This window comes from Mus caroli, unplaced genomic scaffold (assembly GCF_978045245.1).
Source record: "Mus caroli unplaced genomic scaffold, Mus_caroli_1 scaffold_1, whole genome shotgun sequence".
Classification (NCBI taxonomy): Eukaryota; Metazoa; Chordata; class Mammalia; order Rodentia; family Muridae; genus Mus; species Mus caroli.
The window spans coordinates 132646541-132665327 of record NW_028227256.1 but is presented as its reverse complement, the minus strand read 5'-3'; the positions used below and the strand labels follow the sequence as shown (position 1 = coordinate 132665327).

At 50.9% G+C, this 18787-nt stretch overlaps 2 protein-coding genes across 4 annotated transcripts in view; both read right to left on the bottom strand.

Moving 5' to 3' along the window:
• The window catches only part of Cacna1s (calcium voltage-gated channel subunit alpha1 S), a 66059-nt gene extending 49677 nt beyond the window's left edge, over positions 1 to 16382 (bottom strand). For all 3 annotated transcript variants that reach the window (XM_085841423.1, XM_085841419.1, XM_085841427.1), the window contains exons 1-3: positions 16228 to 16382; positions 14664 to 14769; positions 450 to 589 (exon numbers count right to left, since the gene is read on the bottom strand). In XM_085841423.1, the coding sequence (XP_085697549.1) occupies positions 450 to 589; positions 14664 to 14769; positions 16228 to 16382 (401 nt within the window). The remainder of the gene's footprint in view (positions 1 to 449; positions 590 to 14663; positions 14770 to 16227) is intronic.
• Positions 16383 to 17896: 1514 nt separating this feature from the next.
• Ascl5 (achaete-scute family bHLH transcription factor 5) lies at positions 17897 to 18463 on the bottom strand. The gene has a single exon (XM_085830305.1). The coding sequence runs from the start codon at positions 18461 to 18463 to the stop codon at positions 17897 to 17899; it is 567 nt and encodes a 188-aa protein (XP_085686431.1).
• Positions 18464 to 18787: the final 324 nt, after the last annotated feature.

Here is an 18787-nt window from a genome sequence, read left to right as displayed (position 1 = left end):
GAGACCTGGGGACGTCAGGCCTGCCAACACTAGACTTTTAGCTTTTGGACATCTGCAACTAATCCCCATTGTGTAAGCCTCCTTCCTGCAGAGTCTATGACATCCTAGCTCACTAACGCAGGTTACTAGATGTCCATATTTGTGTATACAGTCTAAGTCTGTGGAACCAATGTACAAGTGGCAATGGTGACCACTGGAGCCACTCACATGTCCTCTTGCATGTGGCGAGGGAAGATGAGGGAACTTACGGTGTCTGGGTGATGATGCAATTTGTGACCTGCAGGTAGGTATTGGGGTCACTGGTTCATGTCTCACCAACATTGACCACAGCCTAGGATGGCTAGCACAATGCTGAGGTCTCATCTTGCCTCTGGGCTGCTGGTAGTGCTTGTGGGCAGAGTCCTCAGGGTGAATCTGACTCTGGTCCCCAACCCCGAGCCAGCTCTTACCCCAGAAAGACAATGATGAAGTCCAGCACGTTCCAGCCACTGCGCAGGTATGCATCCTGATGGAATAGGAAGCCGTAGGCTATGATCTTCATGGCGGCTTCAATGGAGAAGACAATGAGGAAGAAGTACTCCAGTTTCTCCTGGAGGGAAGAAGGTGGGGAAAAACATGGTCATACCTTCCTGCTGCACATTCTTAGTGGTCCCTTGCTCTAGCCTTGATCTTCCCTCCAGCCACCAGCTTCTGCTACTCCTAGATGCCCCCCCCCCCGCCAGCTTCAACAATCCACCCATAAGCTGATCCATTAGTGAGGTCTTCCCTGGCAACCAAGGGCAGTTTAAGCCACGTCCAACCTTTCAGCTCTTCTTCAGAGCTTCCTGTTGTCTTCTTAACATCTAGCTGAAGTGCCACATATATATTTTTATTGTGTTCTTTAACTCTTTTCACACCAGAATATGAACTCTACAATAGGGTGAAATTTCTGCTCATTCTTCCCCTCACCCTCCTCCCCATCTTCCAGGACCTTGAATTGGATGAATGAATGGATGATCCTATGTTAGCTACTTGACACAAGCTAGGATCATCTGGGGAAAGGAACTCTCAATTAAGAAAATACCTGACAGACTGGCCAGTCTTATCAGGCATTTTCTTGACGAATGTGGGAAGGCCCAGCTCACTGTGGGTGGTGCCAGCTGTGAGCAGGTGAGGCTGAGATGTGTAAGACCATATAAGCCAAGCAAGCCATGAGGAGCAAGCCGTGAGGAGCAAGCCAAGAAGCAGTGTCTTCCATGGCTTCCTGCCTCCAGGATCCCACTCTAAGCTCCTTCGTTGACTTCCTTCAGTGATGGAGTGTGATCTGACAGTTGTAAGATGAAAGAGAAACCCTTTCTTCTCCAAGTCCCTCTTGGGGGTAGTGTTTTCTCACAGCAATAGAAACTCAACTAAGACAGATCCCAGGTGGCTTCCAGTATGGATATTTTCTCTCTTCCACCATCCAATGGACTAAAGATAGAAAGTAGGGTGGACTTAGCACCCCAAATGACCCTCCCTTGATAATCAGGGTCCTTCACTCTTGTTTATTTTCCTGGTATCTCCCTTTTCATACCCACTACAGCTGACTACAGACAGCCACATCCCAGCAGGAGGATGAGAAAATGGAGTACCCTGTGTAAGAGGGTGAGTGTTGGTGAGTGGCCAAAGTTTCAGCCTCACCCTGAAGATGGCCTTGCTGAGTCTTCCATACCCTGCTCTGTAGCCTGATCCTCTGGGTCACCCTGAGCCTGTCCAGGTCACCCTTCCCCTACTCAGGGCCCAGGCAAGAGCTATTTCTAACTGAGAAAACAGTTCCCTCCTGGCTGGGCTCCGGGCTCAAATGGCTTTTCTTGCAGTCATCTGCATCCAATAGTCCAGGTTCTCCAGGTTTATCACAACCCTAGCCCCCTGATGGAGTATCAGGGCTGTACTCTGGCAGCAGAAGATTAACTGGTGCATAGAAAGTTGTTTTTTAACAAGAAGGGGTCTGTACCCACAGCTTACTAGCCCTATAACCATTACCCACCAGTACCCATTCCCAGTCAAGCACCGCAGGACTAGGGAGGGCCTCTCCAGGAGCCTCTCAGGGACCCCTTTAATTATGATTCAGGATCCTTAATTGTGGGAACCTGGCACCCCAGGAATGACTTGGAAGAAGTGGAAGGAGAAACAGAGGCATATCTGAGCTAGACCTGTTCTTTTTAATCTTGCCTCCCAACTGCTCCTCAGTTTGTAATCAGCTTTCTCTTTACAAAAATATAGTGTACCTATCTATATGAAGGCACCTCCATACTATTCCATTAACAGGGCTGTTGCTAGGGCCCAGGTTGAGCATCATGGGGCAGGGGGAATATGGGGCAAATCTTGGCTTTATACAAGAGAGTTGCCAGGGCCAGCGTGTCTATCATCCCCACTGAGAGAAATGGGGTGAAGACATTGTGGTGGGTCCCCTGAAAATCAACTGGGTGGTCTTCTCTCTGTGTAGTAAGCATCTAAGAATCAGGTCCATCCCTCATGGGGAAGGCACATGTAAAGAGAGGGAAGTTAAGTCAGCTTGTAAAATTTCAGGCTGATTCAACCCCTAGGGGACAGACAGGAGGAGTTTTGTTGAGGGAAGGGAAAAGCAGGACTCAAAATAGTTGTGGTGCTCATAGGCTGGGCGACTGGCCATGTCGCCCAGAGAGCTGCCTGCACCTGCTCCTGTCTATCTGTCTATCTCTTGGCCACAGAGCAAGCTTGTAGGGGCTGTGGGCCACAGGTGGAGTCACTTGGGATTCATAGCCCATCAGCTCCAAGAACCCACTCTCTGTTTACCACTCTGCAACCTAATTCTGGAGTGCACACAACATGACCTCGCTGTGTAGACACAGACCAGGGGTATTTCCATTCTTGCTCCATAGGGACAGTATTATCAAGGTTACATTGTGCTGGCCCCACTCCTCTCTAGAGGCCCACAGAGGAACAAGGGCTATTCAATCCCTGGGTAATTATTATTAAGCTTGAGACTAAACCCCTGGGCAGGGACTGGCTGGCATCCTGTAATCAAAGTCATAGTCTCTCTAAAGCATTTCCATCATTGTGTGCGGGAGAGCCTGCACATGGTGTTCATTCTCACTGGCTGTCTCAGTTCCTTGTGTGTGAAACTGAGCTAATTCAGGGGTGGTTAAGAACACTGGCTGTTCTTCCAGAGGACCTCAGTTCAATACCTAGCACTCACATCGTGGCTTATGAGCACCTATAACTCCAGTTCCGGGGGATTCAATGCCTTCTTCTGGCTTCAGTGGACACTGCATACACACACACACACACACACACACACACACACACACACACACACACACAGGTTAGACACCTATACGTGTAAAATAAAATAATTTTAAAACTGATATAATTGTGCCCCCACCCCCAAGAGCTGTCCTGAGAATTAAGTGGCATCTTGTAAGAGGGAGAGTCCCACAGCTTACAGGTCTTCTACATGCCTGGCTCTTTGGGGAGGGGTCTTTCTGCTTGCACCATGGCACCTACAGTCCTTTCTTGGTCTTCACAGAGCTGCTGGGTTGGGCAACATCAGTGACTGGCACATCAGGAACTCAACATGTTTGAGCCTGGACCTCTCTTTTCCCTTGAACCAACTCTTCCTCCTATGTCCCTGCCTTGGCCTATCGTGTCCGTTTATTCAAGGCAGGGTCTTTCCGGCCTCGGGTCCCACCAGATTCAGGCATTTCTGTTGCTACCGCCTGATCCATCCATCTCATTTCCGTTGGAGCTGCTTCTGCCTGCAGAGCAGCCTGCTCACTCTCCCTGATCTGCAGTCACTTGCCCCCTTCCGTGCTCCCTTCTCCCCTAGTCCAGCTCTACCCTGGTCACTTCAACTACTCCTGGTCGCCAACATCGATGTAGTCTATCAGGTAAAACCAGAGAGTAGGTGGTCCCTTACAAACGACCCCTCTGGCCTTGACTGCTGGCCTCACCACTGTCCCGCGGGACCCTGACCTGCCAAGTGGGATGATCTTCAGATTCTCTGCATAACTGAGCCTTCACTTACCTATGATCATGTGATTTCTCTGACTGCCTCCCGGGAGAATCTGCCTGAGATGTCCTCTGTATTGTCTGTGACCCTGTTTGCTTTCCAGTGCCTCTGCTGAATTGCAGCCTCCTAGGACCCATGTCATCTTCCTCTGTCTACTGACTATACGAGGTCAAGTATCTTTGGCCACAAGAACAGGTGAGAGGGACCATTGCCCATTAGTATCAGGATTTGGGGAAGATGCTAGGGTTCCTCATAGAGGAACATACTTCTACCGGCTGCTGGGGCTAGCTTTCCCCACCCCCCTCATATCTAGTTAAAAGAAATTTTGGCTCAGGGCTTAGACCCTTGCTGGTCCTTCTTCATGGAATGCTGCTCCTGTCTTCTCTCTGTCTGGTCCCAGCTTGTGATCAATCCCTTCTGGGTTACCGTCCCTACTTCCTAGCTCCTATCTGATGACACATCACTTTGGCTTGGTTTGGTTTTTAGCAGACTTTAAGACTTAATTTACCAACCACCTGCTTATCCACTTAACTGTCCCCTGACATATAGGACTCTTGGCTCAGTTCCCTGCGGCATCTGAAAAGGTGCCTGACAGATGTGGTTTTGGACAGTTTCAGGCCCTACTGTCTAAGAGACAAAGTATGACTAGGGTGGCCTGCAGATGGCTGCTACCACTGAGGCAAGATGAGATCACTGGGCTCTGAGGAGGCTTTGTGAAAATCCCACAACCATGCTCAGCTTCTAACTACAAGCAGATGACCACTGTGGGTTTTCAGGCACACAGCAAGTCCCGTGTGCACAAGTGAAGTGACGTCACACAGCAGAGCAGATTGGAAGTCATAAGCAACAAATAGGCTCTGATACCAGACTAGGGGAGATAGTCTTTGATTCTGGGTCAGACTCTTGGCCTTCCTGCCTTCCTGAGCTCTTGGGAAGACTAGGAAGCTGCTTGTGAGGTAGAAACCTGAATGGCTCCATCACCAGGTACCAAAGGCAAGAGGGTCTTGTCCTCCCACAGAAAGGCCTCTATCGGAGCTTTCAGAGATGCACTTGCTATGTAAATCTGAGCACAGGCCTTGCATCTGTGCCATGTTATGCTAGAGTCAGGCATTCCCAAAGTCCCTGTCAGAAAGAGCAAGGTTCTCGATGATGTCATTTGCACTGCCTCTATCCCTGATGACTCCCACTCCTCTATTCCCCTGATGACTCCCACCCAGGCGTGTCTGGGGCTTTGAGGGAAGATGGTGGCAGCTGGCCAGACTCCTCTGCAAAGAGAATTGCCCAGTATAGTCTCCCTATCTGGGCCACACGGCCAGCTATCCCCATCTCTCCTTCCCTTGCCCCACCTGAAGAGCCATGGTCTTGTCTGCCCTCCTGTCTGAGGGAAGGTCTTCCGTGTCCCCCATGAAGGGTTCTGGAGTCGACAGAGTCCAGTGGAGCTTCTGGGGAGATGCTAAGATGCAGCATCAGGCGGAGAGGGCTCCTTCCTTAGGAAGCAAGCACAATATCTGCACAGACAGGAAGCTTATAGGAGCCAGAGGTGCTAGACACACAGGGTTCACTCAGTGGGGCCTGATTGCTTCAGGGAGACCAAAGAAATTATCTCATGGGAATTTGGTACCAGGTAGAACTTAGGCTGAGTGGTCAGCAGGGGTCAGCTGGGTGTCCCCACACATCCCTTTACACCTGGGTTCTCCAAGCTGGTACTCTGGGGCAGGCCTGGTGAGACCAACACAAGACACTTCTATAATGGTAATGGCTGCCTGTCTCCTGGCTTCACCCTTTCTTGCTTTTAGGAACAGACATCAGGGGATGGCTTATTATTGTTGGAGATGTCTGTGGCACGGTACTGTGCATTGGTTTCTTATGGTTGGAGATTCACCCCAGGATGAGAGGTCAATAGAGTAGGGTTCACAATGGCAAAGATCTGAAGGCTCCTGAAAGTGGAGTCCATTCCGTTTTGATCTGGTTCCTGCCCCAATAAGAGTAACGAGTGTCCATGACCCCTGTGACCTTAGCATTGGAAAAGGCACAACTCAGAACAGACAGGGGGTCAGGGGGAGGGGAGGTCACAGTCACCAAGAACAATTACAGCCAGTGCTTTCTGTGCTCCAGGCTCAGGGGAGGCATGGAGTGGGCTTCGAGAACTCAAATGGAGGTTCCCAAACGAGCTCACAAGGAAAGAAGACAGTGTGAACTGGGGCTGGGTCCTGATGCAGTTGTCATATTTCCTATTTCCTGTATGAGAGAAGCAAGATATGTTCTTGCTTCCCCACTTCCCCCAGGAAGAAGAGAAGCAAAGAGAGGTTCTGCAGGGGACCTGGGCTTTTGTCTCACTCCTGTCCCTTGCCGAGACTTCTCTGGTGAGCCAGCCTGCTGGGCTGTTGCTCAGCCACCTTGTCCACTGATCTCTCTGGTCCTGGAGTGTCCCTCACCCTTATTCGGAGGCGATGGACCATGACCAGTTGAAAGATGAGGGAAGTTGCTATATTTATCTGGATGAACCCTTGCTCAGATGGCCGTGACCTGGATGGGTCACTCATGTCAGTCTACATGGGAGGGGGGGTCTTCATCCTCCTCCACACTAGTTTCTTCAGGTCAAGTGGGCAAAAATGTTGGGACCATGTAGCTATGAACTCGAGGCTGAATGATGGGGGTGGGGTGGGGTTGGGGACAGCGTGGCAGGGAAGCAGCAGGCCTAACCTAGAAGGGCTGAGGACCAGGCTGTCTTGGGTGATAAAGAGAATAACAACAGAGCCTGTTAAGCAGCACTCACAAGCCAGGACCTGTTTCTAACCACACACACACACACACACACACACACACACAAACACACATACATACATACACACACATGCACACATATAAACACACATACACACCTACAAACACACATACACACACACACACATACATACACATACATACATACCTACAAACACATACACACATACACACATACACACACACATACACACACAATTGCACACACATACACACACATACACACACGCACACATATACACACACATACACACACATACACACATGCACACACATACACACATATACACACACATACACACATGCACACACATACACACACACTCACCCCCCACACACATACATACACACACGCGCGCGCACACACACACACCCCAGATCTTCAGTAATGGAAGCCCTACACATTAAGCGCCCTCACACCCTGCTTATGAGTAAGCCAAAGCACAGAGGGCGATGTGCTGCTTTCTAGAATCACACAGCCAAGTGGCAGAACTGAAACATGTGCAGAGAGTCTAAGTGAGGACCCCACAGTCTCAACCACCGTGCCGCGGTGGAGGGGGAGAGACATCCACATGCATTTGTTGGATCCTGCCCACAACTGTACCTTGTCCCTGCTGGCCTGGGCACAGCATGACTTTGGCTGAGAGCTATCACAGCTGGAAGAGCAGAGGAAGGAAGGAATGGACTCATTGTATAATACCTATGTACCAGGCTTGTGTGAGGTCACTTCACAGAGACCTAACAGTTCTGAAAGGGGAGGTACCCGCCCCTGCTCACAGGAGGGGCAATGGAGACTGAGTTTAGGGGACGTGCTAACAAAGGTGCAGGCTTGTCTGACTTGAAAGCTCTTTGGCTTCCCTTGGTGTCCCCAGAAAGGTTGCAGAGTATAGCACATACCAGGGACTCGCCCAAGGCTTTATTGTTCAGTCCCATCTGCTGCACTGGTGGGAGGGAGACAGATTTGGCAGGGAACAGAGTGTCCAGAAAGGGACCTGAGCCCTTACCGTGGAGAGAGGGTAAGCTCTGGGTGGGGCAAACGCCGGGAATCTGTTTTATTGTCACTGTTCCTTATTGGGAGCTCTCTTGTACATCACCATCAGGAGCTTGCTGCTGAAGGTTCCTCTGTTCCTCAGAGTGGGTGACCCGGTCACTAGATCCCCAGATTGTTCTAGAACAACCTGGTTCTGACCCTCTGAAAGCCAGGCCAGAGCAGAGCCCTGCCGAAGGCCCAGCCTCCCTAGATGGTGAAGCAGAGCAGGCCACTGGTTACAGGCCTCAGCAGGACATTCTGGGCCCTATAAAAAGACAAATGCCCTGGCTGCCAGAGGCTTAGCCTCCAGCCTGCAGAGGACGCTGGGTGGCAACCTGAACCCCAGGAATGTGGCAGAGGCCTGGAGCGTCCTGTGATGGCTTAGGGTAGGCTGCTCTGGAGTGGAGAAGGGACTAAACGGGTGGCAGTCTGGAGAGTAACTCACAGTGCCCATGTAGGAGGCAGTATCTCCTGTGACTGTTAGGAAAAACATCCAGAACTTAGAAGCAAAGCGCCAGGCCATTGTAATGTCAAGGTGGGATTTTACTAATTCTTAATGTGTATTATTTTGTTAGTTAGTTAGTTAGTTATTGGAGGAGGGTGAGTGTGCCACTGTATGAGTGTAGAGGCCAGAGGATAACGTGTGGGAATTGATTCTCTCCTTTCACCATGTGGGTGGGTCCTGGCCATCTGACTTGGGGCAGCAGGCCTGGCAGCAGGCACCCCTACTCACTGAGCCATCTGTTCAGACCCACAATGGAATATTTTAGGAGTTATTTAACTGTCTAAGGCAGGGTCTCTCAATCTCAGCCCTAACTGGCACTGGGGTCAGATGATTATGACCATCCTGTACCATGCAAACATGTACACCCGTACATGCGTCTGTTCCTCTACTCCATGGTTCTAGACATTGCAAATGTCCCTTGATGGGCAGGAACGCTAGTTTTGTTCCTCCTTTGAAAACCACTGCCTTGAGGGGTGTTCCTGTGTCTCATTCTCACTACTGGGTCCTGAGAGAAGGACTATGTAGACACATAGTCCCTGATGTTAGCTTTCTTGCCCATAGGCTGTGTATATGCCACTAGTCCTATTGTGTCCTTCATTAACCCTCCTCCTCCAGTTCCCTGTGAACCAGCCTCATCCTCCTGCTTATTCTTGTTAGTGGATTCATCGCTGACACATGCTTTCTCAATCAGTTAAGGCTCACTCTGTGAACATCATACTTTGACCTGAAATTGCTTTGAAAGAAGAATTATAGCAAAAGCAATCTGTTTATAATTGGTAATTAGGGATGCTGGTCATCATGGATGGTTCTCATGGGTCACTTAAGGTTGGCCAGAAATACAGCCACAGCCCTCTTGAAAAGTGCCTTTGAAGCCAGGCCAGGGGCAGACCTCTTTTAAAGCTTGGGTTTGGGGCAAGACAGGAGAGTTTGGGGCTGCACCAGCCACAGCCCCACCCCCCACAGGAAGGTTCTCTCCTGGTAAGTCAGTCCCGGGGGTTAGATCGGACACTCCGAGCATCTTCTCTGTCCTGAGCAACAGTTTCACAGTCAGTAGAATCAGGATTACAGTGAGAGGTCAGAGCTCTGATTGCTTCCTCCCCTGCCCTCTCTCTTCCAATGCTGACTGGTCTGCAAAGGACACAGGCATGGTCCAGAGCCAGTTGGACCATGCAGTGATTTAGCCTTTTTGCATCTGAGGTGGTGCTAACTGGGAAGCATATGCACTGTATAGTATGGAGCCTTCCGCAAACACTCAGTGTTACTGTTGCCCATGGTGATGATGGAGAACTAGGAAGGCTGGTTGGACACACTGGGGCCTCAAAGATGAAGGGCTAAAGTGAGCAGGTATAGATTTATTTCTTCCCATTACCAGGAATCGAACCTAGGACCTTATAGCCAAGCATATTATCATTGAACTACATTCTCTCAACAGAAGGAAGAATTTTTTTTATCTGACACATTTTTATTTTTTTTTATTTGGCACAGCCACTGGGGATTATATCCTTAGATATAACAACCTAGAACAACCTAAGGATCTAGTGGCCAGGGCCTGCCTGGCTGGGTCACCCATTCTGAGGAGCATGGAGACCCTCAACATGCAGCTCCTAATGGTGATGTACAAGGTGCTACAGGCCAGAAGATCCTCATCCACACAGAAGCCTCTCTCAAGTATACCAGGTTATTCCACCACAAACAAGGCTACTGGGGAACGTGGAGATCATATAGTATGTCCAAGAATGCATCTCCATGTGCTACCCCTTGTCTATTGTGTATTCCCATAACTCCGTGCCCTGTCTGGGCCTCAGTTTCCTCTTCTGTTTGGGATCTGTGGCTTCCCTGCTGATATACAATAGGCAGAAGGATACTCCAGGCCCAAATACAGGTCTGGTACTCTCATGGAATGCTAGAGGAGAGAGAGAGTAGGAGAGGATTTGGAGGAGACAGCCTGTGGAAGCCCATCCCCTTAGTCAAGGGCCAGGGCACTCAGTCATAGCCATGGTGCAGCACCCAGACTTGGCTCGTGCAAGGCCCTAACAGGAAGCCATTTTTTTCCTGCTCCACATCCTAGCCGGTCTGGCACATGCCACAGCAGGAGACCTTTGTCACCAAATACTCCACCCTGCAAAACCAATTGTCCACGGTGTAGACACAGGCACCTGTAACCCAAATGGTTGCTTTTGAATTTACCTTACTCCCCAAGCTGCCTTTCTGAGTGTTACTACCACCTGTCTGTCCCCAGCGCCATTTTGTGCCTTCCCTGAGCTCTGTCTCTATAGCCCCCTTCCGTGAGTCACCTTCAGTAGTCAGCAAGTCCCATCTGGTCTACTTCATAAATCTTTCTCAAGGCCACCCTCTTATCCGTCTCTATCCCCAGGGCCTGTTTCAGTTCCTGCAGGGGCAGCGTTGTGTGCCTTTCCTAGACCCCATCCCACCCCACATGAGGGTCTGAAAGGCTTCTGAAATTACTACCCTGGTTGGGTGGAGGGATGGCTCAGTAGTTAACAGCACTAGCTGTCCTTCTAGAGGACCTGGGTTCAATTCCCAGGATCCACATGGCTGCTTACAACCATTTCCACTTGGAATAAAAATAAATACATTTTTTAAAATGCAAAACCCCTTTGTCCATGTAGCTCCTTCAACCTAAACCCTCTTTCTGCTGAGCCTTCCTGTAGTACCAGGAACGCATACTCCCACCCCTCCCCTCACCCCTCAGCAAGCACCTGGGGTATCACTGGGAGTGAAAACAGAGGTTGGGACTCCATTCATGTGAAAAATGGAAGATATGGAAGATTTTTTTTTCAAAAAGTAGGAAACCCCCACTAATAAAGGTGCTAAAACAAAACTGAATCTATTTATCTTTTTACACATCATCTTTAATGGCCATGGCTGTGTCGTTACCTGTCACTGGACTATTGTATGGGTAAGGTCAGACCTTCTGCTAATGTCTCTTCTGCTATCCTCACCACCAGCAGTCACCATCCTGTGGCCCAGCTAGATATGAAAAAGGGGAGCCAGGTACATCTCCATCACATAAACTTGCTACTGCAAACAACCATAGTGAACAAGCAAAACTGAAAGGCATCTAGCCCTCCACTCCAGTGTCCCCAGATGGGGGCTGTGCCTTAGACTCTCAGCTCTGCAGAGCTGATCACTGTGTGGGCTATGGCAGGGCCAGACCAAGGTGGGGACATCTATACCATCCTTCCCACTCCCAGGTTCTGCCAGGGAGTCCAGAGCCCCAGGGAGGGAAGAATCTAAGCGCCTGTGCTTTGAGTCAGAAGGTGGCAGGATTCAACAGTCTGTGGGGTCAAATCTCCAAGCTGCCAGGGTCACTGTCCCAGGGGACTCTAATTACAAAACACAATTCAAAGATGAAAAGAAAATGTAAATGTCATGACCCAGAGCACACATTCCAAGGGCTGGTATAGATACATAGCCACAAGGCTGGCTTGGCTGGTCCTGCCTGCATCCGTCAGGCCTTGGGTTAAATATTCTAACTTTTGGAGAGCTTCCCTGACCCCAAGACTAGTTTACCTTCTCTTCATCAGACCTCACATGTTGCTCATTTCATTTTTAAGTACACATTTAACTGGTTAAATTGTAATTAGTTGTTTAATTGGCTTAATTAACTGAGCTCTGTGAAGATGGGAACTGTTCTCTTGGTTCACAATGACATCTGGGGAGTATTTCCAGGCACTGAATATATATTTATAAAATTAATAAGAAACTAATTGAGATTTCACCCTAAAGTCTCCCCCCTTTAAAAGATGAGTGTTGTAGACAACTGGAATATTGCCAACTTTCTGTAGGCTCAAAGTAACCATAAGGATAAGGGAGCGATAAATGCTTAATCCACATTCCTTCTGTTCTGTCTCTGCTCATCATTCTCTTCTGGGTGTTGGGGAGATGAATTGTGACGGAAAAGTGGTGCTGAGGGGGGCCCCAGGATGCTTAAGGGAATCCCAGGATGCTGAGGGGCCTCAGGGTGCTTAGGGAACCTCAGGATGTTGAGGGGTCCTCGGGATGCTGAGAAGGCCTCAGGATGCTGGGGGAGTCTTAGGCAAAAGCAGCCTTTGACCCTGAGTGTGTCCTCTTCTCTTGGGACTTCACAATAGAGAGTTAGATTATAGTTCTTCCCAGGTGGTTAGTATGTCCTGAAGTGCTGACTTGCCTGGTGATGCTGGCCAGCTTGCCCTCTTCTAGGGCACTCGCTATGGTATGTCTCTGAGCTTCAGGTTTGACTGAAGCTCTGCAGCTCCAGGCTGCAGTACTATGCAGTAAACCATTCTGTTTTCAAGTTGGAAGATTATATAACCACTAAGGTGTGATTTGATATTCTTAAAAGCAGGCAGCTTCTTGCAAAATAGTGAACTGTGTGTGTGTGTTCATGCACACACACATAAGTGCTCATGTGGGTATGTACATGTTCATGCAAGTGTAGGTGCATGTGTACATGTGTGTACATGCATGTGGAGGCCAGAGGACAACCTGGGGAGATATCATTCTCCAGGAGCTGTCCACCTTGTTTTTTGAGCCAGAGTCTTTCACTAGGAACTAGGGTTCACTGATTCCACTGGGAAAGCTGGCCAGTGAGCCCTGGGGACCCTTTTGTCTCCACCTTCCCAGGGCTAGGATCATAAGCACACACTACCAAAAGCATTCAGTTTCTTAAAGTGCACATGGAATCAAATTATGAAGTCATGAAGCACAGGGTAGGCCAAGAGTTCTCCCTAAGTCCATGGACATGGGTAGTTGAGCTTCTTTTGTAGAAGGCCCCAGTTGCGCACAGCAGCATCTCTGGCAGCAGAAGCTGCACTGCCCTGTCTTCGTTGAGTCCCACTCCCCTTCCATTCCAGGAGCTCGGTTATTTCCATTTCCAGCAAGCACACATTTAGCACCCAGCTTCTCCCCAATTCAGAATAGATTGCCATGGAAACCAGCCTGAGAAGAGGCAGAGAGAGGCACTCTGGCCCCGGATATATGCATATTGGCCTCCTCTCTCCAAACTCTGTGGTTTCAGTGCAGAGAAAAGCCCTGGAGTATGGGACTCCATTGAACTGTCCTGGTGTGTGTGTGTGTGTGTGTGTGTGTGTGTGTGTGTGTGTGTGTGTGTTAGTAGAGAGGTAGCTGAGGCCTCCTGGATGCTGAGCAAGTATCTCACCCTTGAGTCATATCCCCTGTCAGCTCTTTGTTTTTTAGTAGACTTCTCTAGAAGTGTGCCACCCTGTGAATACATCTAACAGAAAGGGGCTGGATGCATCAAGGATACATCAAGATCCAGGGGCTGGATGCATCAAGGATACATCAAGATCCAGGGGCTGGATGCATCAAGGATGCATCAAGATCCGGGGGCTGGATACAATGGATACATCAAGGATACACCAAGATCTGGGGGCTGGATGAGAGGTGGCACAGCGGTTATGAGTGAGCTCTGCTCTCGCAAAGGACCTGAGTTCAGTTCCCAGCACCCACACTGGGAAACTCATAACTGCCTTTAACTCCAGCTCCAGGGAATCCAATGGCATCTTCTAGCCTCTGAGGACATTATAAGCACCCACTCAGAGTCACACATGTATACAAAGAATAAATAAAAATATTTTTTAAATGTGCATAAGAGCAAGTTCCAAAGACAATAAGACCAGGGTATGAGGCCTGGACAAGAAGACCAGGGTATGAGGCCCTGTTGGAAGCTTATATGGGTGCCATCCTGCATGATGTGCCTAGATTCCAAACCTCAAGGGTTTTGTTTTATTTTTATGTATCTATCTATCTATCTCATCTATCTATCTATTTCTTTTCAGACTAATATTATACCATGGAGATCACTGAAAAGATTCAATGATTCAAAGATGAAAACCACTCACTACAGAATTTGCTGTGTTGCTGGTGAAGGGGCAGCAGAGAGTGGCACTGTAGGCCTGTAATGCCCTTTCTACAGATTTCTATATCATATGCCTCTAGCAGCTCAGTGTAGGCAACCTTCTAGAGTCTATCCAGGGAAGGAGGTTCATGCTCAGCACCCCTGGTTCACCTTGCTGAGGCCCAGCCTTCCACATCTGTCTTGGTACCACTTCTGGGAGTTCTTGGGAAAGCGCCATGGGTTTGCACCTGTTGGGTGCTTGGCACTGTGAATGTTGTCTGACAGGTATCATGGAATTGGGCTGAACACGTCTAGTCTGGGAAGCTTCAGGGCCACTCAGTAGCTCAGCAGTGAGGACACCAATCTACACTGTGAGGGAGCCACGGTAGCAGCATCTCCCACAGAAACCAAGTGCAGGGTGACTCCCAGGCTGGAGCTGCAGAGCTTGAGAGGAAGGGTGGGAAGGCTTGCTTACCAGGCCGAGGTTCAGAGTGTTGTTGTCATCCTCTGGCATGGGCAGGTACACTGCCAGGGCGACACAGTTGGCAAAGATGGTGAGCAAGATGATGGTCTCGAAGGGTCTGCAACCAGGGTTAAGGAGAGCCCTGGAGCCGTCTGTGGGATCTGTGGGGTTGAGGGCATGAAATTCCTAAAGGCCAGTCTTAGTCACTATAATGCTAAGAGATAGTCATGTGGCGGGGGGCTTGTACCCCAAAGTGGCTCGGGGGTAGGGTTGGAGTTTGGCTATGTTCAGGCTGAGTAGGACCGGGAGAGGGGGAAATGGGAGGAAAAACAGATTTTCAGAACTATGTGTACACACTCATGTGTGCAGGCTTGCACTCCCAGGACACCTCCCCCCCACCGTACTCCCTCCCCCCCAGCAGCTAATTCATGAGGGCACTCTGGGAGCCACCCTTTCTGATTGGCTGGTCATTTAGAAAGCAAATGTGAGGAGGGAAAGCCAGGCAGAGTCCTTGGTGTATAGGCGGGGTGGAGAGCGAAAGGCACGCTATGTAGATAGATTTGGATAAAACCCTGTTTTCATCCTAGAAGCTTCAGCTTTTGAAGAGAGATGGGGGATGGGGGGGAGTAGCACAGAATAGATCTGTAAGAGAATGGGCTCAAGAAAAGGGAGACCCTGCCAGGGGAAGCTGCTCTCACCAGAGAGGGCAAGGAGGAAGGGGGCTGGACGTGATGTGGCCTGGCACAGTGTAGCAATGCGGTTCAGACCCGATTCCAGACCTGCTGTCTCTCCATGGCTCCCGTATCCTTCTGGCTACTCCTCATTCTCCTTTTTCCCAAGGAACAGCTGATGGAATCCCATTCCTCCAGAGCACGTCAAAAATATTTCAAATATTCCTGACTCTCTCAGAACCCACTCGACACGGGCCTCCTCTCTGCAGCCCCTCCTTATTCCCCCCAAATAGCCCAGATATTATCATTGTTATTTCCAGAACAAACCTAGAGAGAGATTGAGGTCCCTGTCCCCCAGGGTACTACTTCTGGGCTAAAACATCCAAGTTTACTCGCCAGTATCCAGGAGCCAATAAGAGCAGGCCTCCCCTCAAATCCATTTCTCCAGTTCCATTTGTAACTGGGACTTGAGCCAGTGGAAGTTGTCCCTGGACTGTCAATCGTTCTCCACTCTCCCTCTGTGGAGGATTTCCTCAGGAGCTGCTCCATCCTTCATCTCATTCAAAATCTCGGGTGGTACCCCCATGATGACAGAGACCTGAACACACTTAGAAAGACTCCTAAGAACACAGGCCCTCCACAAGATGCTCAATAGCTCAGTGGCTCTCCCCTATGACCCGAGAGTTGTCCTCAAGCTCCGAGAAGCCCCTTTCCATTGTGGCGGAGACCTCCCTTCCTGCTTTCGCAAAGGTTCCTTTTGCTGGTTTAGGGGTAGGTTCACCTCTTTTCCAAGAGCCTGGGTCACCCTGATGCTAAAAGTCTGAGCTTTGTGACCACCCTGTACCTTCCACCTCTGCCTCCCACCCCCTCCCTGCTCCATCTCGCTTGGCTGCTAGAAAGGATACTTCCATTCCACGATGCTGATGCAGGCCTTCCTCAGGGGGTTCTGGAGAGTCAGGCAGAACAAGGCCCGCGGGGGCCTCGGCAGAATCTCAGGAACAGGTTTCTTCGGTTGCTTCTTCCTCAGGCCCTCGTCCTGGGGTGAGGGCGGCGGCTCCATGGCTTTCCCCGACACCCCTCTCTTCCCCCAGCCCACTGCCCTCTCCTCCCTGTGTCCCCAGTGCCCCCACCTTGGGGACTGAACCTGACTGAGCCTATCCTGCTGAGGCAGGCAGACGGGTCGGGCGTGGGGGCGGGAGGATTACTCTCTCTGCTCCCAGCGAGTAAAATTAGCCCCTGCTGCCCAGCCCAGGCTCCTGCGGCCAGGCAGCTGTCATTCCTTCCAGTCCAGCCGGTGACATCCCCATGTGCCCCCGAGGAGGCAAGGGCTGGGTGTAAAGGGGTGACTTATTATATCCAGGCTTGAGATGGGGTAGGGGCAGTGGGAGACAGGAAGGCTTCACAGCTGGGGCAATGAGGGTCAGGGAGAGGAACCCATGGAGTAGAGCCACAAACTTCAAACAGGTTCCTTGGATGGAGATTAAGTTTCTCCCCACCCCAGCTCCTTGGCTCTGTCCAGAGAATGTGTTGGGTGGTGGCCTAGCTCAGCATATCTCCACTCACGTCAGTCTCAGTGTCTGTCGGGATCTGACCAGGACCCTCTCACAGTTGCCGCCCCCAATGCCTTCTCCTGGCAGCTATGGAGCCACTCTCCTACTAGAGGGAAAGGCTCCAGGCAACCTTGAATGTGCACTGCTCTCACAGGGCCCCTGGTCCTCCAATCCCTCACTAGACAATGTCTGTGTGCTTTCTCCCTAGAACCCTGGCCTCTTCCATATTCAGTCTCAGCATATACACTAATCTCTCTGGAAATGTTAGGTGACTGCACCAGCTAGCAAACATTGCAAGGTGGAGGGTGGGCATAGACAATAATTCAGGAATCACAAAATTCAACAACCCCTTTTTATTTAGCCCTTGATGTAAACACAATGTCAATGGACCCTAGAAGCTTACAAGTCTTGGGGTGGGGGAGGCGTTAAGTCCAGAAGAGACTGAAGGGTGGGAGAGGGGAGGTGATCACTCCCTGTCAAGGAAGCCAATGGGCATCAGCGACCTCTCTCTCTCTCTCTCTCTCTCTCTCTCTCTCTCTCTCTCTCTCTCTCTCTCTCTCACACACACACACACACACACACACACACACACACACACACACTTCTCCTAAGTCTGTCAGCTCCAGGGTGCTAAATGCAAGCAGCTGCCTGTCTTCACTTCCCTTGTCCCTCCCTCAGAATTTCTGCTCTTTAGAGGCCATCAAGCTCCTCGCTAGTATTTGAGGCCATCTTGTGGAAGGTTCAGGCATAACAGAAAGTGTGGCTGACTTCCAGGGGACTTGGTGTGGTGGACAGCAGAGCTTCGCTGAGGCTGGCCCAGGAGCTGTCCAGGGCTCTGCTCCTCACCGCAGACATCAGCTTCTGGGATCCCTATCTCGACATCCCTACCCCAGACCCTCACATCTGGCTCAAGTGGGTGGAGGTGGGATCACAGACCTCGAACACCACTGTTCTGTCCGGCACAGATGACCCAGAAGCCCCCAAAGCTGTTCCCTAGAGGGGCAAGTCCAGGCCTCTGGCCAGATCAAAGGCTGGGTTCCTCCGACTCCAAAAAAGGCGACGAGGAAAAGGAGGATCCACTGGACTCGGCCACCAGGGAAGAAGGCTGCGGCACGTTGCTGTGGCCCGCGTGGGCGGGCGGCGGGGAGGTGGCCGGAGGTGGCACGCCGTCGGGGGCGGCGCTCAGCAGCTCCTGCAGGTACTTGATGTAGCGGATGGCGGCGCGCAGTGTCTCCACCTTGCTGAGCCGCTTTTCAGTCAGGGCGCCGGGGAGGTGGCCGCGGAGGCGCGCGTAGCCCTCGTTCACGCACTTGACGCGCTGCCGTTCGCGCTCGTTGCGCTTCTGGATGAAGGCGGGCTCGAACGGGTAGTCATAAACCCCGAAGGCTCCAGGAAAGGGCACGTAGGGGAACACCCCAGTGTAGGTGTCGTAGTAAGGCGGCTCTGAGTGGCCGGGGTACAAGAGAAAGGGTACGTTGTTCAGGGGCTCGGTGACTGCCAGCGGCGTCTGTCCAGCAGGGGCCACGACACCCAGCTGCATGCCCCCCGGGGGCCCACGGTCCACCAGAGCTCGGCAGAAGTTACTGTTCATTGTGCCTCGTGGAGCTGGACCCAGAGTGAGGCCCTCTGAAAGGCCTCTGCGCGGGCTCTGTATGGTCCTGACAAAGGGGACAAGTCACATCGCTAGCACTCTGGGGTGCTGCGAGTTGCTAAGGCTTCATTTTGCCTTTTTGGGTTGGCTTGGACTTCCTAATGTGAGTCATAGCTCTGGACAAGTGCAGAGGCTAGCAGAGGCTCAGCAGGTAGTTGCTGTGGTCGCGCCTGCGCCTGTGGTGACATGTGTTGAGCAATCTGAGCACTTTCTCCCTCTTCCCTGGTCCTCCTGGACTGAGAGTCTTGCCTCTTCCTGCAGTCC